We start from the raw sequence: 17,057 nt of genomic DNA, 5'->3' as shown, positions 1-17,057 counted from the left end.
AGCTCCACATAGTGGAGAAGTTATGGCCGATGTAGTTGAAATGTGTTTGATTGAATGGAATATTTGTAAATTAACTACAATTACATTGGATAATGCTTCGAGTAATAATGTACTTGTGAGAACACTTGCTCCAATCCTTTTCTAGAAAAGGAATGTTACTACAAGGAGATCGATTTTTCCATATGCGTTGTGCAGCAGATGTGATCATTATGCAATTAAAAAAAATTCCAAAAACCCCTCTCTATCACCTGTTAATGTTAGCATAATGGAGTTTTGAACTTTGGATTACACATTGAAATTTCATGTATAAATGGTGACATGTTGGGATTATGTCAACATGTTGGATGGAGTTATGTCCTTCGTGTACTCATTTTTTCTTTAAATATCTGTTTTTTTATGCATGCCATAACATTGTATCTCATTTTCTTTGTGTAGAGCATCGAGAGGTTCCATCAATTTTAAATGGAAATGGAGGATATCGACAATGATACTGATGTAAGATTTACTTTTTTGCTTATTATAGCTATGCATCTATCTCATTCTCAATTATGTAGCGTCCACTTAATTGTTTAACCCTTTTGTTTGTAAATGAATAATTACTTATGTATCATCCAGGTATTAAATTCTTCTTCTGAGAATGTTGTAATACTATTAACACTGATGGAGATTCCACAACGAATACATCTAATAAAAAAGCGTCTTCGGTCACATCTTATGCGTGGAATCATTTTACAAAGGACAAAACAACTGTAGGATTTAATTTGAAGGCTAAGTGTAATTATTGTAAAAAATCCTTAGCATGCCCAACCAGCAGTGGCACCAGTAGTCTTATAAGGCATCTGAAAAATACATGTAAACCGTACTCGACAAGAGACAAGAGGCAGAAATTATTGGCTTTCGATCCAATTAGAGAGGGTGATGATGGTGAGGAAGGGGCATGTCCTATTCCTTGGGTGTTTAACCAAAACCGAGCTCGAAGAGAATTGACAATCATGTTAGTCATGCTTGAACTTCCATTTAATACTGTTGATAAGGTTGCTTTTCAAAATTTTATGAGGGTAATTCAACCTCGGCTCAATATTGTGTCATGCACAACTGTGAGGAAAGAAGTATTGAATATCTATGGAGAGGATATGTCTAAATTGAAAAGATTGATAAGCACATGTGAGAGGGTTTCTTTAACTGTGGATATTTGGACATCAAATCAAACTTTAAGTTATGTATGCCTTACTGGACATTTTATTGATGATAGTTGGAAGTTGCATAAAAAAATTCTTAATTTTTGTATGGTTCCAGCTCCACATAGTGAAGAAGTTATGGCCGATGTAGTTGAAATGTGTTCGATTGAATGGAATATTTGTAAATTAACTACAATTACATTGGATAATGCTTCGAGTAATAATGTACTTGTGAGAACACTTGCTCCAATCCTTTTCTAGAAAAAGAATGTTACTATAAGGAGATCGATTTTTCCATATGCATTGTGCAGCAGATGTGATCAATCCCATAGTACAAGATGGGTTACATGAGATAAAAGAATCGGTCATTGTCATTCGAGGTAGTGTCAAGTATGTTAGAGGTTCACAAGCTAGAAAGCAACAGTTTGAAGAGCGTGTTTTGAAAGAAGGAATTTCTAACAAGAAAGGCTTATGCATAGATGTGTGTACGAGGTGGAACTCCACATTTCTTATGTTAGAGTCCGCCGTACAATTTGAGAGTGCCTTCACCCGCTTAAAGGCACGAGATTCCAACTTTGCGAGAGAAGCTCCTACTATCGATGATTGGAAGAAGGCTAAAGTTATTTGCACTTTTCTGAAAGTTTTTTTTGATGCAACAAAACTTTTCTCTGGCCATAAATATACCACTTCCAATCTTTATTTTTATGAAAATTTTGAAATTCAAGTACGCTTGCGTGATATGGCAAATCATGATGATGTATCTATTAATTTAATGGCTAAGAAGATGCAAATTAAGTTTGATAAGTATTGGAAGGAATGCAATGCAATGTTTGCTATTGCAGTGGTTTTGGATCCCAAGTATAAGATTGAATATCTTAGCTTTATGTATGATGAAATTTTTTCCAAGGATGAAGCTAACGCACAAGTTTCATGTATTAAGCGGGAGACATTTGCAATTTATGATAAGTATGTATCCATTTACAATGCAAGGCAAAAGCGTGTTGTACACTCAATGGAGAAAGAGCCAGAAGTGGATAGTGGAACTTGTAGTGGTGAGAGAAGGATTTCTAATATGCAAAAAAAATAAAAAATTTCAAGATTAATGCAGCAAAAAAATAATGTAGGGTCGTCGTCGGAGTTGGAACAATACTTGAAAGAAAAAAATCATCCCACTGATGACTTCGATATTTTGAGTTGGTGGAAAATTAATAGCTCAAAATATCCTCTACTTTCTCATATATCTCGTGATATCTTGGTCATTCATGTATCTACGGTTGCTTTAGAGTCAGCTTTTAGCACTGGAGGTAGAGTTCTTGATAATTACCGAAGTTTATTGAGTCCTGGGATTGTGCAAGCATTGGTTTGCACTCAAGATTGGCTACGAGATGATACATGTGAGGATACGAATGAAGAAGTTGAAATCTACCAACATGAAAATGATATTGAAATCATTGAATCAGGTACTTTAACAACTCATTTGCTTTGATAATTATGAATATATTTGAAAAATTCTTATGTATTTTGATTCCTTTTTTGAAGGCCTCGCCGAACCTCTACAAATTCCATAGCATGCAACAATCTTGCCATATCTATACCATATTTTGAGATGGGGTAAATTTCATTTGCGAATTTTTAATCATGTTTCAAATAAACACTCACATATTATTTTTTTTACTTTTCTAAATAGTTGAGTGATCCTCTTTTCTTTCTGGTTGCAGAGTTGAATGATGTGTTAGGCGCCGTTATATGTTCACCGCTCCAGAGCTTGATGACTAAGATTAAATGACTCTCTTTTTGTAGAATGACTCTTTTTGCATTTCAAACTCTCTTATATGTATCATAGTTGCAGTTGTGATTTTGTTAGTTGTGATTGTGTGTTGCAGTTGTTATTTTGTTAGTTGTGATTATGTGTCATAGTTGCAATTGTGGTTATGTTAGATGAAATGCCACAAAGATGGAGCATTCATTTTCTTTTGTGTTCTTTGAACTTTGAAGTACTCTTCTGATATATATAATTTATGGTGATGACAGCTTCACATTTTGGTGCTTCCAAAGCTTACATACTTTTCTTGATTTAGGATCTCATGGTTACATCCAGCCATCCAGGTTAAACAATCTTAACAAGTAAGAGCATAGGAATGGCGTGAAATGGTGAGCTACACAACAGGTGGAGCTACACAACAGGTGCCACCCCAATTCTAGAGAACCTTTGTATAATTTTTCTCTGTATTGTAATTTGCGAGTACATAGGCTGCTGCTCCTCATATACTCCTATGGTCAATGAAGTTTTGGAAGCAGTGTTATCAATGCCTATCCCTGACAGGAGACTGCATTTTGTTTGTCTTATTTTGCATCTCCCAACATGTTTTGCGTACCAAATTTATACACTGGAAGCTTATTATATCTTTCTCATATTTCTCAAAGTGAGTTGAATGCTCTTCTTTCTCCCTGTTTAAATGTATTTGCAATGCATGTCAGAGGTACCCGATTCGGGACATATCTTCTGATTTGGTCTCTGAAAATTGTCACTTAAGTGATTATTAGTAAATTTTCATATGGTATTCCTCATCATAAGTGAACTGCCGTCATAAAAAAGGCGATGATACGAAAAAACCCGGCCCGGCCTGAGAAACTACCTCGAGTAGGGCCGGGTTTAAGAATCCTGGGTTTTCCAAAAAAAAAACCCAACCCGACCTGACCCGCCCGGCCTGAGTTGCAACCCTAATTAGAACCACTCTTTTTATAATGGAACCAATCTTTTGATATTGAAACCACTCTTTTCATTATGGAACCACTATTTTCATGCTGGAACCATTCTTTTCATACTGGATCCACTTCGTTCGGGAGTCTGAATGACCCTTCAGACTTCTGATAAGAGTCTGGTAGTTTGTGATGGAAGTGGTAACCAATCGAGAGTCCGACTCGGACTTCTGGTTGTTTCCGTCGGACTCCCGATTGGGTACCACTTCCATCACAAACTATTGGACTCCTATCGGAAGTCCGATGGGTCATTCGGACTCCCGAACGAAGTGGTTCCAGTATGAAAAGAGTGGTTCTAATATCCAAAGAGTAGTTTCGTATGAAAATAGTGGTTCTATTTCCAAGATAGTGGTTCTAAGATTTAAAAATGTGCTGCCAAAATTAAAATTGTGGTTCCAAAAGAAGAATTATAGTGGTTCCATGGTCTAAAATACTGACACCACCACAGAAATATATTATCAGTGTCCAACAGATGTACACCACCGGCCAAATATGGAAAGAGTGGTTCCATTATTATCCAAAGCAAAATGGAGGACAATGGACATACCAGAGCATAGGTTTAGGGAAATATTATCAGCACTACTGTATTTTGATAAGGGCACTCCTCACTTTATTAAAAGTACGGGGTGGCCCGCACCATAGGATGATCAAAACCGTCCATTAGATCGGCCACAGCCTAAATAGGTTGTGCCCTAAAAATTATTTCCATAGGCTCATAACCCTCCGGTCTGAATGTTAAAGGGTTGATCCTAACCCTCAATAGATCGGAGGGTTAGGATCAACCTATGGAAATGATTTTTGGGGCACAACCTATTTAGGATGTGGCCCATCTAATGGACGGTTTGGATCATCCTATGGTGCGGGCCATGCTGTACTTTAAATAAAGTGAGGAGTGCCCTCGTCAAAATACAGTAGTGCTGATAACATTTCCCTAGGTTTATTATCCAAAGCAAAATAAAGAGAACCAATTGAGTTTTTTTCCTAATGGCAATGGCAATGGGTATGGAGTTTTACCATTTGGAAGGCTTGGGGAAGAGAGTTTTTATATGATGTCAGACCGTCAAGTAGCGTCAAAAAGCTACCACCCTTGATATTTGATCTAACAACAGCACACTTTTTAAGAGGCTGCTGTTGGATCAAATATCAAGGGTGGTACTTTTGAAGTACCACCTTGACGCTACTTCATGGTTGGGCACCATATAATTTCTCTAGGGAAGAAGACGAAAAAAAGTGAAAATGGTAAGTGAAATGGCTTTGGATCCGTGCCTAAAAGGTGGAGGGAAAAGCAAGAATGGTATTCTTATCCTAAAACATATCTAACGCACCTGACAGCCCCTCTCATGATTTTCAAAAGTCTGCCCTTGATTCATAATTTCAGCAAAACTTTGTATTTTTTCTGTAATTTTCTTAGAAAAGACAAAAAAATGGGTAGACGTGCCATTTTCAAGAAAAGACTACAAATACTTGGCAGGAAATATCATTTGTCCATCTTCAAATTACACAGATAATGACTTCCAAAGTAGTCACCAACCGGGGCAGGAAATATTAATACTAAAATTATACAGTTATTAAGGGCTTACAAAGTAGCCTTAACATCTTGCCTACCCAAATTTTACTAGCAAAAAAAGGCTGATTTTGGTGGTATCGGATAAAAATTCATAAGAAACAAAATGACACACTCGTTTTCCACCAAAATTAAAACATGGTGAAAAAAGGGAAAGAGCGTGATGAGAGAGAGAGAGAGAGAGAGAGAGAGAGAGAGAGAGAGAGAGATTTTTATCAGCCACGGCATCTGTTCTCCATGGGGCACCGTCAAAATCGTATATAACACCCGTCAAAGCCCATAATGGATCGTACAAGTTATGCTCTATCCTCCAAAACGGCCCCTTACCCCCTGAAAACGCCACCAACCCATTCAAAGCCAGCTGCACCACACTCCCATATGCGCCGCCCTTACGCATCTTCCCTCCTATAAAATCCCCTCCACCCCCACCTCCCAACTTACAACAAACACCCCCTTCTAAATTCCTTCCAAAATGACCAAAATGTCCTACTTCCCCATCTGTCTCTCCTTTCATGTCTCCATCCTGCTCATGACCATTGTAACAGTTTCGGCCGATATCATGACCGATATCAATCTCTCCTGGGGCGGTGACCGAGCTAAGATGTCCGGTGGGCTGCTCCAGCTCTCCCTCGACAGGGCCTCCGGGTCCGGGTTTGAGTCCAACAACATGTATTTATTCGGCAAGATCGATATGCAGATCAAGGTCGTGCCTGGAAATTCTGCCGGAACAGTCACTGCCTACTATGTGAGCAAAACTAAAATACCAGCTTCTCTCTAACTTTAAGTAGTCATAGGGACTTTTTATATGATGAAAGGCCTTGTAGTCCATTATTTTTCAAAAATAGAACGGTACGGCCCACACCATAGGATGATCTAAACTGTCCATTAGATGTTCCACAATCTAAACAGGTGGGCCACAACAATTGAGCATTTTGATCTCTAAAGCTTAGTGTTTGTAGCTCATATGTGCTAAGCCTTGGTTATCCCTCTCTCGCATGTCTGAGTTAGGGTTGGTTTTGTGCTTTTATTGTACCATCTTTCTCTTTATCAAATAAATCAGTAGGGGTCCCTGCTAAACCCAGCTTACCCATAAAAAAAAAAACAAATAGGCTGTGCCCAAAAATCATTTCCATAGGTTGATCCTAACCATCCGACCCATGTCTGTAAGGCCTTTCATCATATAAAAACTCATCTTTATACGAGTTTTTATATAAAACTACAAGGCCTTTCATCATATAAAAATCATATCGTCTTTATATATACCATGTTAATTTGATAATGGGACGACTGACCTTGTTTTAAACTTTTCTAATCTGTTGGTGTTGGTTGAGCAGCTACATTCAGGGGGTGATCAGTACCATGACGAGATAGATTTTGAATTTCTGGGGAATGTTAGTGGAGAGCCTTATATCCTTCACACCAACTTGTATACTCAGGGTAAAGGTAACAGGGAGCAGCAGTTTTATCTTTGGTTTGATCCTAGGAACGCCTTTCACACTTACTCCATTCTCTGGAATCCGCGTCAGATACTGTTAAGTATAAGATTCTTCTTAAATTTCTTTCTTTTGGTTTCAGAGAGAGTTTGAGAGATTAATTTGGAAAAGCCCCAATTGACCGAAACGACGCTGATAGTTGACCCAAAATGCCCTTGGTAGTAAATGGGTAAAAGGTCTATAAGCTGTATCGGGCCGGGCTATGGCCGGAATCCCTGAATCCGGAACCCAAAGCCCGGGTTTCTACGAATAAGCTTTGACAAGATGGCCCCCAACAACCCAAGTCTGTTTAGGCCAAAAAGCCACCCATTTAAGTTACTTAATGACGGGCTTTGCAAAGTATATGGATAAATTAAAGGAGAAAAAGTCCATTCTACCCCTGAATTTACAAAATGATTGTCACCCTCCTAAGGAGCTAGGGGCTGTGTCACCATCACTACACGAGTAGAAAGATTCTCATGATGTTACTACTTATTTAGACATTGTAGAGTAGTTGACAATTGCCGTCCACGTCAAGAGAGACGTGTCAATGTTAATACGTGGCGCCAACTGTATTGAGTACTTCAGTCATTTTAAAGACAAAGGAAGGGCATTTCAGTCACTCATGCGTGGGTGCCTAGTCAAAAGTTGTCAATTAATAGCTGAAAACAACATTTTATAATCTTATTTTTATGGCCCTTGTCTCAAAAAATTAACAAAGCGATTGAGTCCTTAACAAATTGTGAAATAACCAATTACTCCGAAAGCTTAAGCTTTTAGAGTTGTATTACTTAATCATTTATACTTCAACAAGACAACAACCCTTATCTCCCCTGTGGCCCCTTCTTTTCGATTGGCCACGCACTTTGATTTTTAATATCAAGCTATTGTTGGGTTTATAAGTTCAAGCTCAAGACCTATCATCTCTGATACCACTTGAAACAACCAATTACTTTAGAAGAAGCTTAAGTTGTTAGCTAGAGTTGGTATTATTTAATTATTTATGCTTCAACGATAATAATGCTTGTTTGCTTCATTTTATTTTTTCGGCCTTCAGCTTTTACGTAGACGGAACGCCCATCAGGGCCTTCATGAACCGGGAAGGGTCCGGGATACCATATCCTAAGAACCAGCCCATGCGCCTCTACTCGAGCCTCTGGAACGCAGACGACTGGGCCACACGGGGTGGCCTCGTCAAAACCGATTGGACCCAAGCCCCCTTCGTCGCCTCCTACCGGGGTTTCAACGCCGATGCCTGCGTGTGGTCTGCAGGGAAATCTTCATGCTCTCCCACAAAGGGGAGTTGGTGGGACCAGGGTCTAGACTCCAATGGGGCCCAGAAACTCGCTTGGGTCAAGAAGAATTACATGATCTACGACTACTGCCGGGACGCCAAACGCTTTCCCCAGGGATTCCCCCCTGAGTGCTCCCTTTCTTCTTAGGATTGGGTTATTAGATGATAGAACAACCCCTTATTTTGGAATTCGAAAGTGTTTTGGAGATTTTCTAATGAAAAGTGATGGCTGTTAATAGTATTTACAAGCAAAAAATGTTGGTAGCCTTGTTAATTTGCTGTGGTTTGTTGCTCATGTATAAAGTATACTAAAACTTTTCCTTGTGTATATGGGAAGTGCAGTTAAAATATTTTGGTGCTTAGAATTCACATTTTCTTTTTCTTTGTTTAGTGGAGATTAAAAAATATATTTAAGTTGAAAAATAGCAAAACATAAGGAAATTTTGATAGGAAATGATATCAGCACTTAATTTTTTTGATATTGGCACTCCTCATTTTACTTTGTAATAACCTTCAACAGATAAATATTAAATTGTAAAAATGAAAAGAGGAGAAGGTGGTGCGGATACGAATTCCTTATTCGATACTTGACATACCGAATTAAGATGAGTGCAGCTACCAGATCGAGAGTGGAACAACAGTGGAACTGGAACGGGACAAATCCCCACATGCCATGGGAGGGGTAGTTTTGCCATTCTAATGTGTGGAAAGGCTATTTTTAGTGTTCATTTATTAGGGCACCACGTAAATATGGTGTGTACTGCAGATCATCTCCTATGATCCAAACCCTCCGATCTGTCCAGGCTTGTGTCTCCCACGCCGTGTCTACAAATCATATGAAACATTGTCTACTGTCTTGTCCCAGAATCACTATACTTCACAAATTAAAAAATAATTTGTAAATCGTTTAACGATTCAAATCAGCAGTAATTTTTTTTTGAATTTTGTACCTAGAACTGAAATCATCTTACAAGACTCATCCCTCAACTCGAAGTTAAACATGGATAACCCATACATTCAATTACTGAGGCATTTTATATATATCAACGGGTATGATTTTTTTATTAGGTTGGGATTGAAATCTTGACCTCTCAAGGCTCAACACACTATCCATTTGAGGAAAATGCTTAAACCCTATAGAGTAGTAGGTCATTTTGTGGTAAGCGGATCATTTATCATAAAGAGGATGAGCTTCAAGAGAATGGTTCGGAGTTCTTGCGAGGCATGAGATAGATCTTGCAAAGGACAAGGGTTTTTTCGAATAAGCCAATCCATTTGGGATCTTGCAGATCCATTCTTTTTCCACACAGCCCGCACGAAGTGGCTGGTTATACCCTAAGTTTAGTTGCTCGATTAGGCCTCTAGATATGAAATCACTACTTATAAACACTTTAGTAACGATTGTTTCAACGGGGTCTAGTATCTACTGGCTTTCAAGAAATGGAATATTACAATTCTAATCTTTTCGGGCTTTTTTTTTCGGGCACTTTCAACCAACTCCGTATACTAAGAAAAGTATGTGGTAGGAATTGTTGGAGAGTAGCCTTCCTCTTCTACTTCCTCCGTTAGGCTTTTAAATTAGTCATGACAGGCCCAGGCCCAGGCCGAAGCCCAGATCCTTTTTAAGTTTGGGGGTCCTGCATGCGAGCCCGTCAAGTAGGGTTCAATGATGATTCGTGTTGTTGGGAGTCATGCCTGGAATTTTCGCAGAGACTGGTCAAGGCTGGCTATTCTCCAATTATTCTTCTCACCAAAGTTCACTTGGCCCATTTGCACTCAATGGCTGAGTCCGATCGGCCCATTTATTCATTGGGTCAAGTTTTGTATGGTCTGGTCCTTCCGAAACACCTTCTATTTTAGCCCTATCCTCAAGTGGTGAAAAAGTAACATATGGTAACGCCCATGGTGGAGATATCAAAGACTGCAATGTAATATAAAAATGTTAGTTGGGAATTAACAAAAGCTACATCAACCTATTGAAATATATAAGGGGAGAAACTACAAGCTGATTTATCTCTTCAGACCAGATTATCTTCCTGAAGTTACTTGTAGCTCTAAAATTTCCTTGGAAGCAGTTAAAACCAAGATGCCTAAGATTGACTGCTACTGATTTCATTTTAGCATCGGGGGAATTTTGACTACTCTAGCTTTTGCAAATGGCAAGAAGTAAAGGGTAAGTCTTCTTAACACAGACATCAAGCTCTATGAAGAGTGAAAAAAAAAGAAAAAATCTTTCTCAATGATCGCTATTTTATTGTAGGGAATAGCCTCACATCTATAAGGCACTTGTGCAACGTCCCAATGTTAACTCCAAGTCAGTATGCCTCAAGTGAAATATCATTGTATTTAAGGTAATCAGGAGCACACAAGAGTAGAACAGGGAAAATAATATTAACCGTAGAAGGTATTACGAGACATGAAGTTTTGGGAGATTCAAATGTTGTTTTGCAAATGGGGATGCCAAATCTCCTATTTCTAGGTTGCCTGGTTCGAATTGTTTGAATCGTGCCACTTCAAAATTATTTGGGGGGCACTCTCCACACCGGATTTGGAGGAGCTCTTCCGTCTTGTTCGGAACCATTAATCACGCTATCCCTTCAGCTCCCCTTCTCTATTAATAAGGCACTAAACGGACAGTAAAAGGAATATCGATTACTAAAGCAAAGTCGGGCAACATACTATACTAAGGGCCACCACTAATAAGAATTTTGAATAGCACTCTACCTTTATTCTGCTACCGGTCTTTCTTCACTCTTTCCTGCTCCCTTCTATTAATAAGGCCCCTATTAGTATGGCAAGCAAGCCTCTCTGCGACCGTTGAATTGGTACCGATCTTGAGAGCATATGAGAAAAGCATGACTTTCCTAATTCCCACTTACCATCGATTCTCTTACATGAAGGGACAACCGGAAGTTTTCGACAATACTATACCGTTCGCTCGCTCCAGAGAACATCCTTCTATTCACTCCTATAACAATACCTATGCTTTCCTTTTCCTTCTCAGTCTCTAATGCGCACATCCAAGGTGGATGGGAGAGATTGCGAGCAGGGAAAGAAATGGATTCGACAATTGATTAATCGGCTGATCTCACTCGAGATGTGCCGCCTCTAGCCCTAGCCAATAAAGAACGGTTACAAATCCATCATCTTTATATGATAAGATACATACCATAGCCAGAATGACAAAAAGACTAAATACCGCTAAGAGTAATAGTGCAAACAGTTATTAACAATTGATGTCGGTCGATAATTCGAAAGTGCCAAGAATTTGAATGATAGTAAAAGTAGTAATTGATGGTTATCTTATCGTGATTAGCCCCACCTCAAATTAAGATAAAATTTTGTCCTATTGGATGGTTAGCTCCCTTGCAAAACCAACTAATTGCACGGGAACAGGAATATAGACTAATTTTGTACCTATAGGCAATGGTCACCGATACATGTCATATGATATACACATTGTTGTATAATTTTAGAGAGGTTAAAACAATCTCAAACTAAGTGTACCGTCACCTAATTATACCAGATACGATAAATATCATTTATTTGCGCCATCCAAGCACGAATACCTTCGTTTAAGAGAATATTTATTTAGGTTGTCTACTCAATATCAGACTTCTTATATCATCTCAATAAGCCTACATTTGTCAGTGTCTCATGAAAAGTCAAAGCAATGTATCGGCCCAATGTGATTAGCCTTATGCCGCTCAACGGGCTTGTCTTACTAAGCAAGTAGCAAATGCCCTGTTGATGATAATCAGCGGCAATCTTGATCTTTTGCATAGGTCTATGGTTACCACGGGTATTGTTTGTCTTCCTCTTTTAGATCTATAGACATCACATGATCTTTTACTTTCATCTATTGACATTACTAAATAGTATTTCCCTCAGTCTTTAGCTACCATAGTGAACAACTCAAGTACATATGGGTTTGCTGTAAATCCGTCCAGTATTCTTTTCAAAAGTTTGTGAGCATATTAGATTATAAGGATTCACACTAATTGTTCTCCTAAATCAGACTAAACAGAGTTAATCAATATTACCTCAATTACCTCTCCATAATAGAAATAAATTGATTTTCAACTGACCCCTAGATCCTAAAACCCTTTTATCGTTGGAGGGTTTCTTAATTTTTTTTTTTGATTGGTAATTTGGGGTTAGGCGGACCCCCACCAGAATTTATTCAAAAGAAAAATGATTACATACGGTTATAAACGGCTCCAGAGGAGTCTTCCAGAAGGATTACATTCAATTCATGAGGAATAACAGAAGGGGGAATTGGAAGACCCTTACAAGGGCAAGAGATCTTAGATAAGAAATCAGCAGCCCTGTTTCCTTCTCGCCAAATATGAGTAATAGACCAGTTGTCAAAACCAGAAAGGCGCTCCGCAAGATGTTCAAGATCATGCATTTTCTTCCAAGGACATGGAGAGGAGTTTTGGACCACTTTGACAGCTGTCAAGGAATCTGATTCTATCTAAATATTTTTTATGTTCATAGATTCAGCAAGGAGAATGCCGTTGATTAAAGCATCAATCTCGAGAAGATGAATGGGAGCTGGAGTACAATTCAGTGAGAACATAGCAGAAGACAGGCCCAGGTCGTTCCTGAAGATGCCCCCAATTCCTCCTTCGTCACCAGTTAAAGATGCATCTGTGTTTAGCTTGCTGAACAGAGAAGAAGGGGGGATCCAGGAGCAAGTCTGTGGAGATGCTGAATTATGGAAAAGAGGAATGTTCCATATGCGAGTAATTCTAACATTTTCATCGGATAAACAGAATTCTGTTTCTTAATTAATCTATACAAATCCCTTTTTCTTCTTTTCTATTCATTTATTTAAGAGCCACATATTTTAGGAGAACTTTGAAATAAAGGGCAGCGTGTGGTCCGTGGGGACTTTACTCCAGGTATTTGGTACACTTCGGAGCCACTTGCGCGACACACTGCCCTCTTTTAAGATACTGAGGCGTCCTAATCTCGTCTCTAAGAATGCTACCATAACTCGCGTGTGAGTCCTTTTATTTGCACTGTCCATGGGACCCACCTCAAAACTAATCTGAGATCACCCCAGCCTCTAGTAATCCGTGCGTATCTCAAAGTCGCGACTAACACTAGCATCCTTAATCGGATAAGAATTGGCACCCTCTCCAATCACATCTACAGCAAACACGTGGCCTTATTATTTCTCACCCGCGCATCCAGGTAATGTTCACTCACGAGAATTAAAACGACCGACGACACGTGGCACCCTCACATTGGACAATCTCTTCCGTATCATCTTATCCCCCCCACATTTGTATGCAAACAATTGGGATTTCCTGTTTGCTGGGATCAGACAATCGTAACCGTCCACGTGTCAAGCACACGCATTCCACTTCAAAAAACGTAACGGAGAAAGAGCACCGTGATTAAAGTATTAAACTACAGCCAGTAGAAAAAAGAAAGATTGGTGGGCCCCATTCAAGCTTGCAGTGAGCTGGAGGTCCGTGTCCTTTTTCACTGGAATCTGACCCACATTTTCAAATTTTTAGTGTATATAAGTAAAGCTACATGTGTAGAAGCCCATCTCATACAGAGAACATATTCCTAGTCCCAAACTGAAAATGGCAAGAATCACCTATTTTCTTTTTTGTGTTTCTCTTGCTCTTCAGCTCATATTCTTCTATACTTCTATGGCAAAACCCGCCACTTTTTACGATGATTTCCATATAACATGGTCGGAAACCCACATCAAGCAGATGGAGAGTGGGACTGCAATTCAATTGTTGCTTGATCAATCATCTGGTAGCCAACATTCTTACATTAATCCGCTTCTTGGATTTTTCTTCTCTTTGTTTTTATCTAGGACGACTTCTTTTTTTTTGGGTTCTGATCTTTGTATATGTGGTTTTTTATACAAGGTTGTGGTTTTGCTTCTAAGATGAAATACATGTATGGCCGGGTTAGCATGAAAATCAAGCTCATTCCAGGAGACTCTGCAGGCACAGTGACTGCCTTTTATGTATGACCCTCTACTTTTAGTGCTCTTTCCTTCATATGGGTCATTTTAATTTTCTTATTAATGAAGTTCTGATCATCACAAAAATATTTGAAGATACATTTATACTTACAAATAAGATATATTTCTACATGAATATCGAAAACCAATGTTTGTACTCAGACTTTGTCGTTAAATATTGATTATTTTAATTGTCTAGCTAAAGAAATTATGTGGGTTTTTGTAATTCTTGCAGATGAATTCGGATACGAACTTGATTCGAGATGAATTAGACTTTGAGTTTTTAGGAAACAGGTCAGGGCAGCCATACACAGTGCAAACAAACATCTTTGCACATGGGAAGGGAGACAGAGAGCAGAGGGTGAACCTTTGGTTCGACCCTGCTACTGAATTTCACACCTATTCAATCTTGTGGAATCGCCACCACATTGTGTAAGTATTCCTAAATATGTTTGCATAAGCCCAACAATAAGCAGATCCAGTCCAAATAAAGAAGAAATTAGAAACAAAATGGGACGAAATTTTTACATTTATGATCTCAATAGTATTAGAGTCCTGAAAAAAAATTGCACAAGGACAGATTCGCTCACAGGGGATTAATAAAATAGAAACAAACAATACTCTACAACAAAAAAAGAAAAAAAGGTACCCCTATAACACTTTTCAATAAATTAGATAAACAAAAGGTAAATACATTAAATTAGCAATAATGGGTAGTTGATGGATTGCATGATTGGAAACACAATGGGTATGAGTTGCGTTCCAATAGGGACAGAAAAGATCCTACAACAAGCATAGGTTAGATCGCATGCTAGTTTTAAATACATGGAAGTCTAAGGTCTATAGCTCCTTAATTTCTTCATGGTCCAATTTGAACTTTCCTTTCTGAGGTAGATGGTAAAGGTGGTGGAAGATAAAGAGAAGGGTCTTTAATGTCTATAGACAAAAGGGAGGTTGGAGGCAATGAAGAAGAGCAAAGGGGGTGCAGTAGAAATTAGATTGCACCGTCTCAAACTGTTATGAGTGCGAATAACAGTTGAAAAAAAGGGTATCATTACTAGGTGCTTTTGGAGGAGGCTTTCCATGTAGTCAAATTCTGTTTCTAGGTTCTAAACATCGAACATTTGTCAACAAAAGGTCATGGAAAAAAGAAAGAAAGAAAGATGATAACTGAGCCATGAACTTTAGACTTAAAAGTAAATGTTTAATGGGTCATATCTTATACTTTTTTATTACTATTTTTTATAGAATTTTTAAAAAATTGGCAAAACTTGGAGAAAACCAATCAAGGTTTTCATTTCTGTCTCATTTGTTTCTAAAAAATATTATTCTGAAGAACAGTGAAATCAAATTAGAAAATTTGATAACTATATTGATAATTAATGATAAATCCTAATACAATTTACAGTAGGGAGGTGATACTCACACCCCCTATTGTTGGTATTCTCTACCCCTTTCTTTGTTGTATCTCTCTTTCAAAGTAAGTTTTTTATTTTCTTTTTTCTCTTTCTTAATTCATAAAGAGAGAAACACCATTATCACACCTACATAAAGAGAAAGAAGGGGTGTAGATGCCAAAACAAACGGAGTGTAAATATCAACCTTTCTACAAACACCATCATTACTAATACGGGGGCCTCTAAAGACATTGCTAACGTTAAAAATTACTCAATACATAAAGGACATAATAGAATTAGTAACACAATTTCAATCTACTAAAAGCTGGACAACAAACTTGTTTGGTCCTCAGTAGGGGCCTACTTAGGTACGGGACTAGGTGGGACCCGGCTTGATATGGGACAAGTATAAAGAGCATACCTTCAGCTTTTGGAGCTTTTGGCGTATTGGTTAGGTACCTAACAAAACTTATCCTTTTGTTTTAAAATTCTAACAAGGAATGTAAAATTTGTAGGTTTTCCATTGATGACATTCCGATAAGGGTGTACAAGAACAATGAGGCAAAGGGTGTACCATATCCAAACTCTCAGCCTATGGGTGTCTTCTCAACCCTCTGGGAAGCCGACAATTGGGCTACACGTGGAGGCTTGGAGAAGATAGACTGGACCAAGGCACCCTTCTATGCTTACTACAGGGACTTCGACATCGAAGGTTGCACCGTTCCTGGTCCAGCTGGGTGCACCACTAAGACCAATAACTGGTGGGAAGCCCCCTCGTACCAACAGCTCGACCCAATTCAAGCTCGAAAGTACCGATGGGTCCGATTAAACCACATGATTTATGACTATTGCAAGGACAAATCACGGTACCCGGTCCCGCCACGGGAATGTTTGGCCGGAATCTGATCTGAGATATTCAATATCTTTCTACTTAGGTTATGTGAATAATTAGTGATGGAGAGGTGGGTCAGGTGTATGTAATGTAATAATTAAGGTTGTGGAGATGGGAACATCATTAAGTTTAAAGTTTATGTTGATGATATATCTCTAGTTTTTTGGAAAAAAAGTGACCCAATTGCCTATAATGCCCATGGGAATGTGAGTTATGAGCATGGCTTTAAATTTCGACCAAAACCGAAATCCATAATACACGAAACATTACAATATTTCGATTGAAATTTCAGGACCCGAAAGTTCGTCTGAAATTTAAGGAATTTCAACCCAAAAATCTCAGTTTTGTTAATTATTTAATATTTTCCTGGAATTTCGGTTTGATTGCAAAAAGTAGGGAAAACGGCTGAGCATTTTCCAGGGAAATGAAATACCAAATGTTGTTTGGTTGTCATTTTTTAGCTCAAATCCCATTGGACTACTAGACATGGAAGAGACACCAT

At 38.6% G+C, this 17,057-nt stretch overlaps 3 protein-coding genes across 3 annotated transcripts; all 3 read left to right on the top strand.

Annotated features, from left to right (window-relative positions):
• Positions 1–992: 992 nt before the first annotated feature.
• LOC143878738 (zinc finger BED domain-containing protein RICESLEEPER 2-like) lies at positions 993–2,964 on the top strand. Its single transcript, XM_077380982.1, has 4 exons — positions 993–1,395; positions 1,490–2,230; positions 2,462–2,638; positions 2,897–2,964. Exons 1-4 carry the CDS (start codon positions 993–995, stop codon positions 2,962–2,964), a joined length of 1,389 nt encoding a protein of 462 aa, XP_077237097.1.
• Positions 2,965–5,806: 2,842 nt separating this feature from the next.
• LOC143879746 (xyloglucan endotransglucosylase/hydrolase protein 22-like) lies at positions 5,807–8,637 on the top strand. Its single transcript, XM_077382283.1, has 3 exons — positions 5,807–6,247; positions 6,837–7,033; positions 8,032–8,637. The coding sequence occupies exons 1-3, from the start codon at positions 5,975–5,977 to the stop codon at positions 8,414–8,416; spliced, it is 855 nt and encodes a 284-aa protein (XP_077238398.1). The 5' UTR covers positions 5,807–5,974; the 3' UTR covers positions 8,417–8,637.
• A 5,180-nt stretch (positions 8,638–13,817) lies between these two features.
• Positions 13,818–16,705, top strand: LOC143879738 (putative xyloglucan endotransglucosylase/hydrolase protein 6). The gene is made up of 4 exons (XM_077382273.1): positions 13,818–14,052; positions 14,169–14,269; positions 14,502–14,698; positions 16,179–16,705. Exons 1-4 carry the CDS (start codon positions 13,872–13,874, stop codon positions 16,567–16,569), a joined length of 870 nt encoding a protein of 289 aa, XP_077238388.1. The 5' UTR covers positions 13,818–13,871; the 3' UTR covers positions 16,570–16,705.
• Positions 16,706–17,057: the final 352 nt, after the last annotated feature.

This window comes from Tasmannia lanceolata, unplaced genomic scaffold (assembly GCF_043159265.1).
Source record: "Tasmannia lanceolata isolate RefF3 unplaced genomic scaffold, GAP_Taslan_0.1 ptg000006l, whole genome shotgun sequence".
Classification (NCBI taxonomy): Eukaryota; Viridiplantae; Streptophyta; class Magnoliopsida; order Canellales; family Winteraceae; genus Tasmannia; species Tasmannia lanceolata.
The sequence above is the reverse complement of the archived record's forward strand: the minus strand, read 5'-3'. Positions and strand labels throughout refer to the sequence as shown.

Excerpts from the sequence above, each read along its gene's own strand:
- LOC143878738 (XM_077380982.1), top strand. The coding sequence starts at position 993 with ATGTTAGTCATGCTTGAACTTCCATTTAATACTGTTGATAAGGTTGCT. Across the intron at positions 1,396-1,489 it reads TACATTGGATAATGCTTCGA|CAGATGTGATCAATCCCATA; the intron begins GTAATAATGTAC and ends TGCATTGTGCAG. Across the intron at positions 2,639-2,896 it reads TATTGAAATCATTGAATCAG|AGTTGAATGATGTGTTAGGC; the intron begins GTACTTTAACAA and ends TTCTGGTTGCAG.
- LOC143879746 (XM_077382283.1), top strand. The coding sequence starts at position 5,975 with ATGACCAAAATGTCCTACTTCCCCATCTGTCTCTCCTTTCATGTCTCC. Across the intron at positions 6,248-6,836 it reads GAACAGTCACTGCCTACTAT|CTACATTCAGGGGGTGATCA; the intron begins GTGAGCAAAACT and ends TTGGTTGAGCAG. Across the intron at positions 7,034-8,031 it reads TGGAATCCGCGTCAGATACT|CTTTTACGTAGACGGAACGC; the intron begins GTTAAGTATAAG and ends TTCGGCCTTCAG.
- LOC143879738 (XM_077382273.1), top strand. The coding sequence starts at position 13,872 with ATGGCAAGAATCACCTATTTTCTTTTTTGTGTTTCTCTTGCTCTTCAG. Across the intron at positions 14,270-14,501 it reads GCACAGTGACTGCCTTTTAT|ATGAATTCGGATACGAACTT; the intron begins GTATGACCCTCT and ends TAATTCTTGCAG. Across the intron at positions 14,699-16,178 it reads TGGAATCGCCACCACATTGT|GTTTTCCATTGATGACATTC; the intron begins GTAAGTATTCCT and ends TAAAATTTGTAG.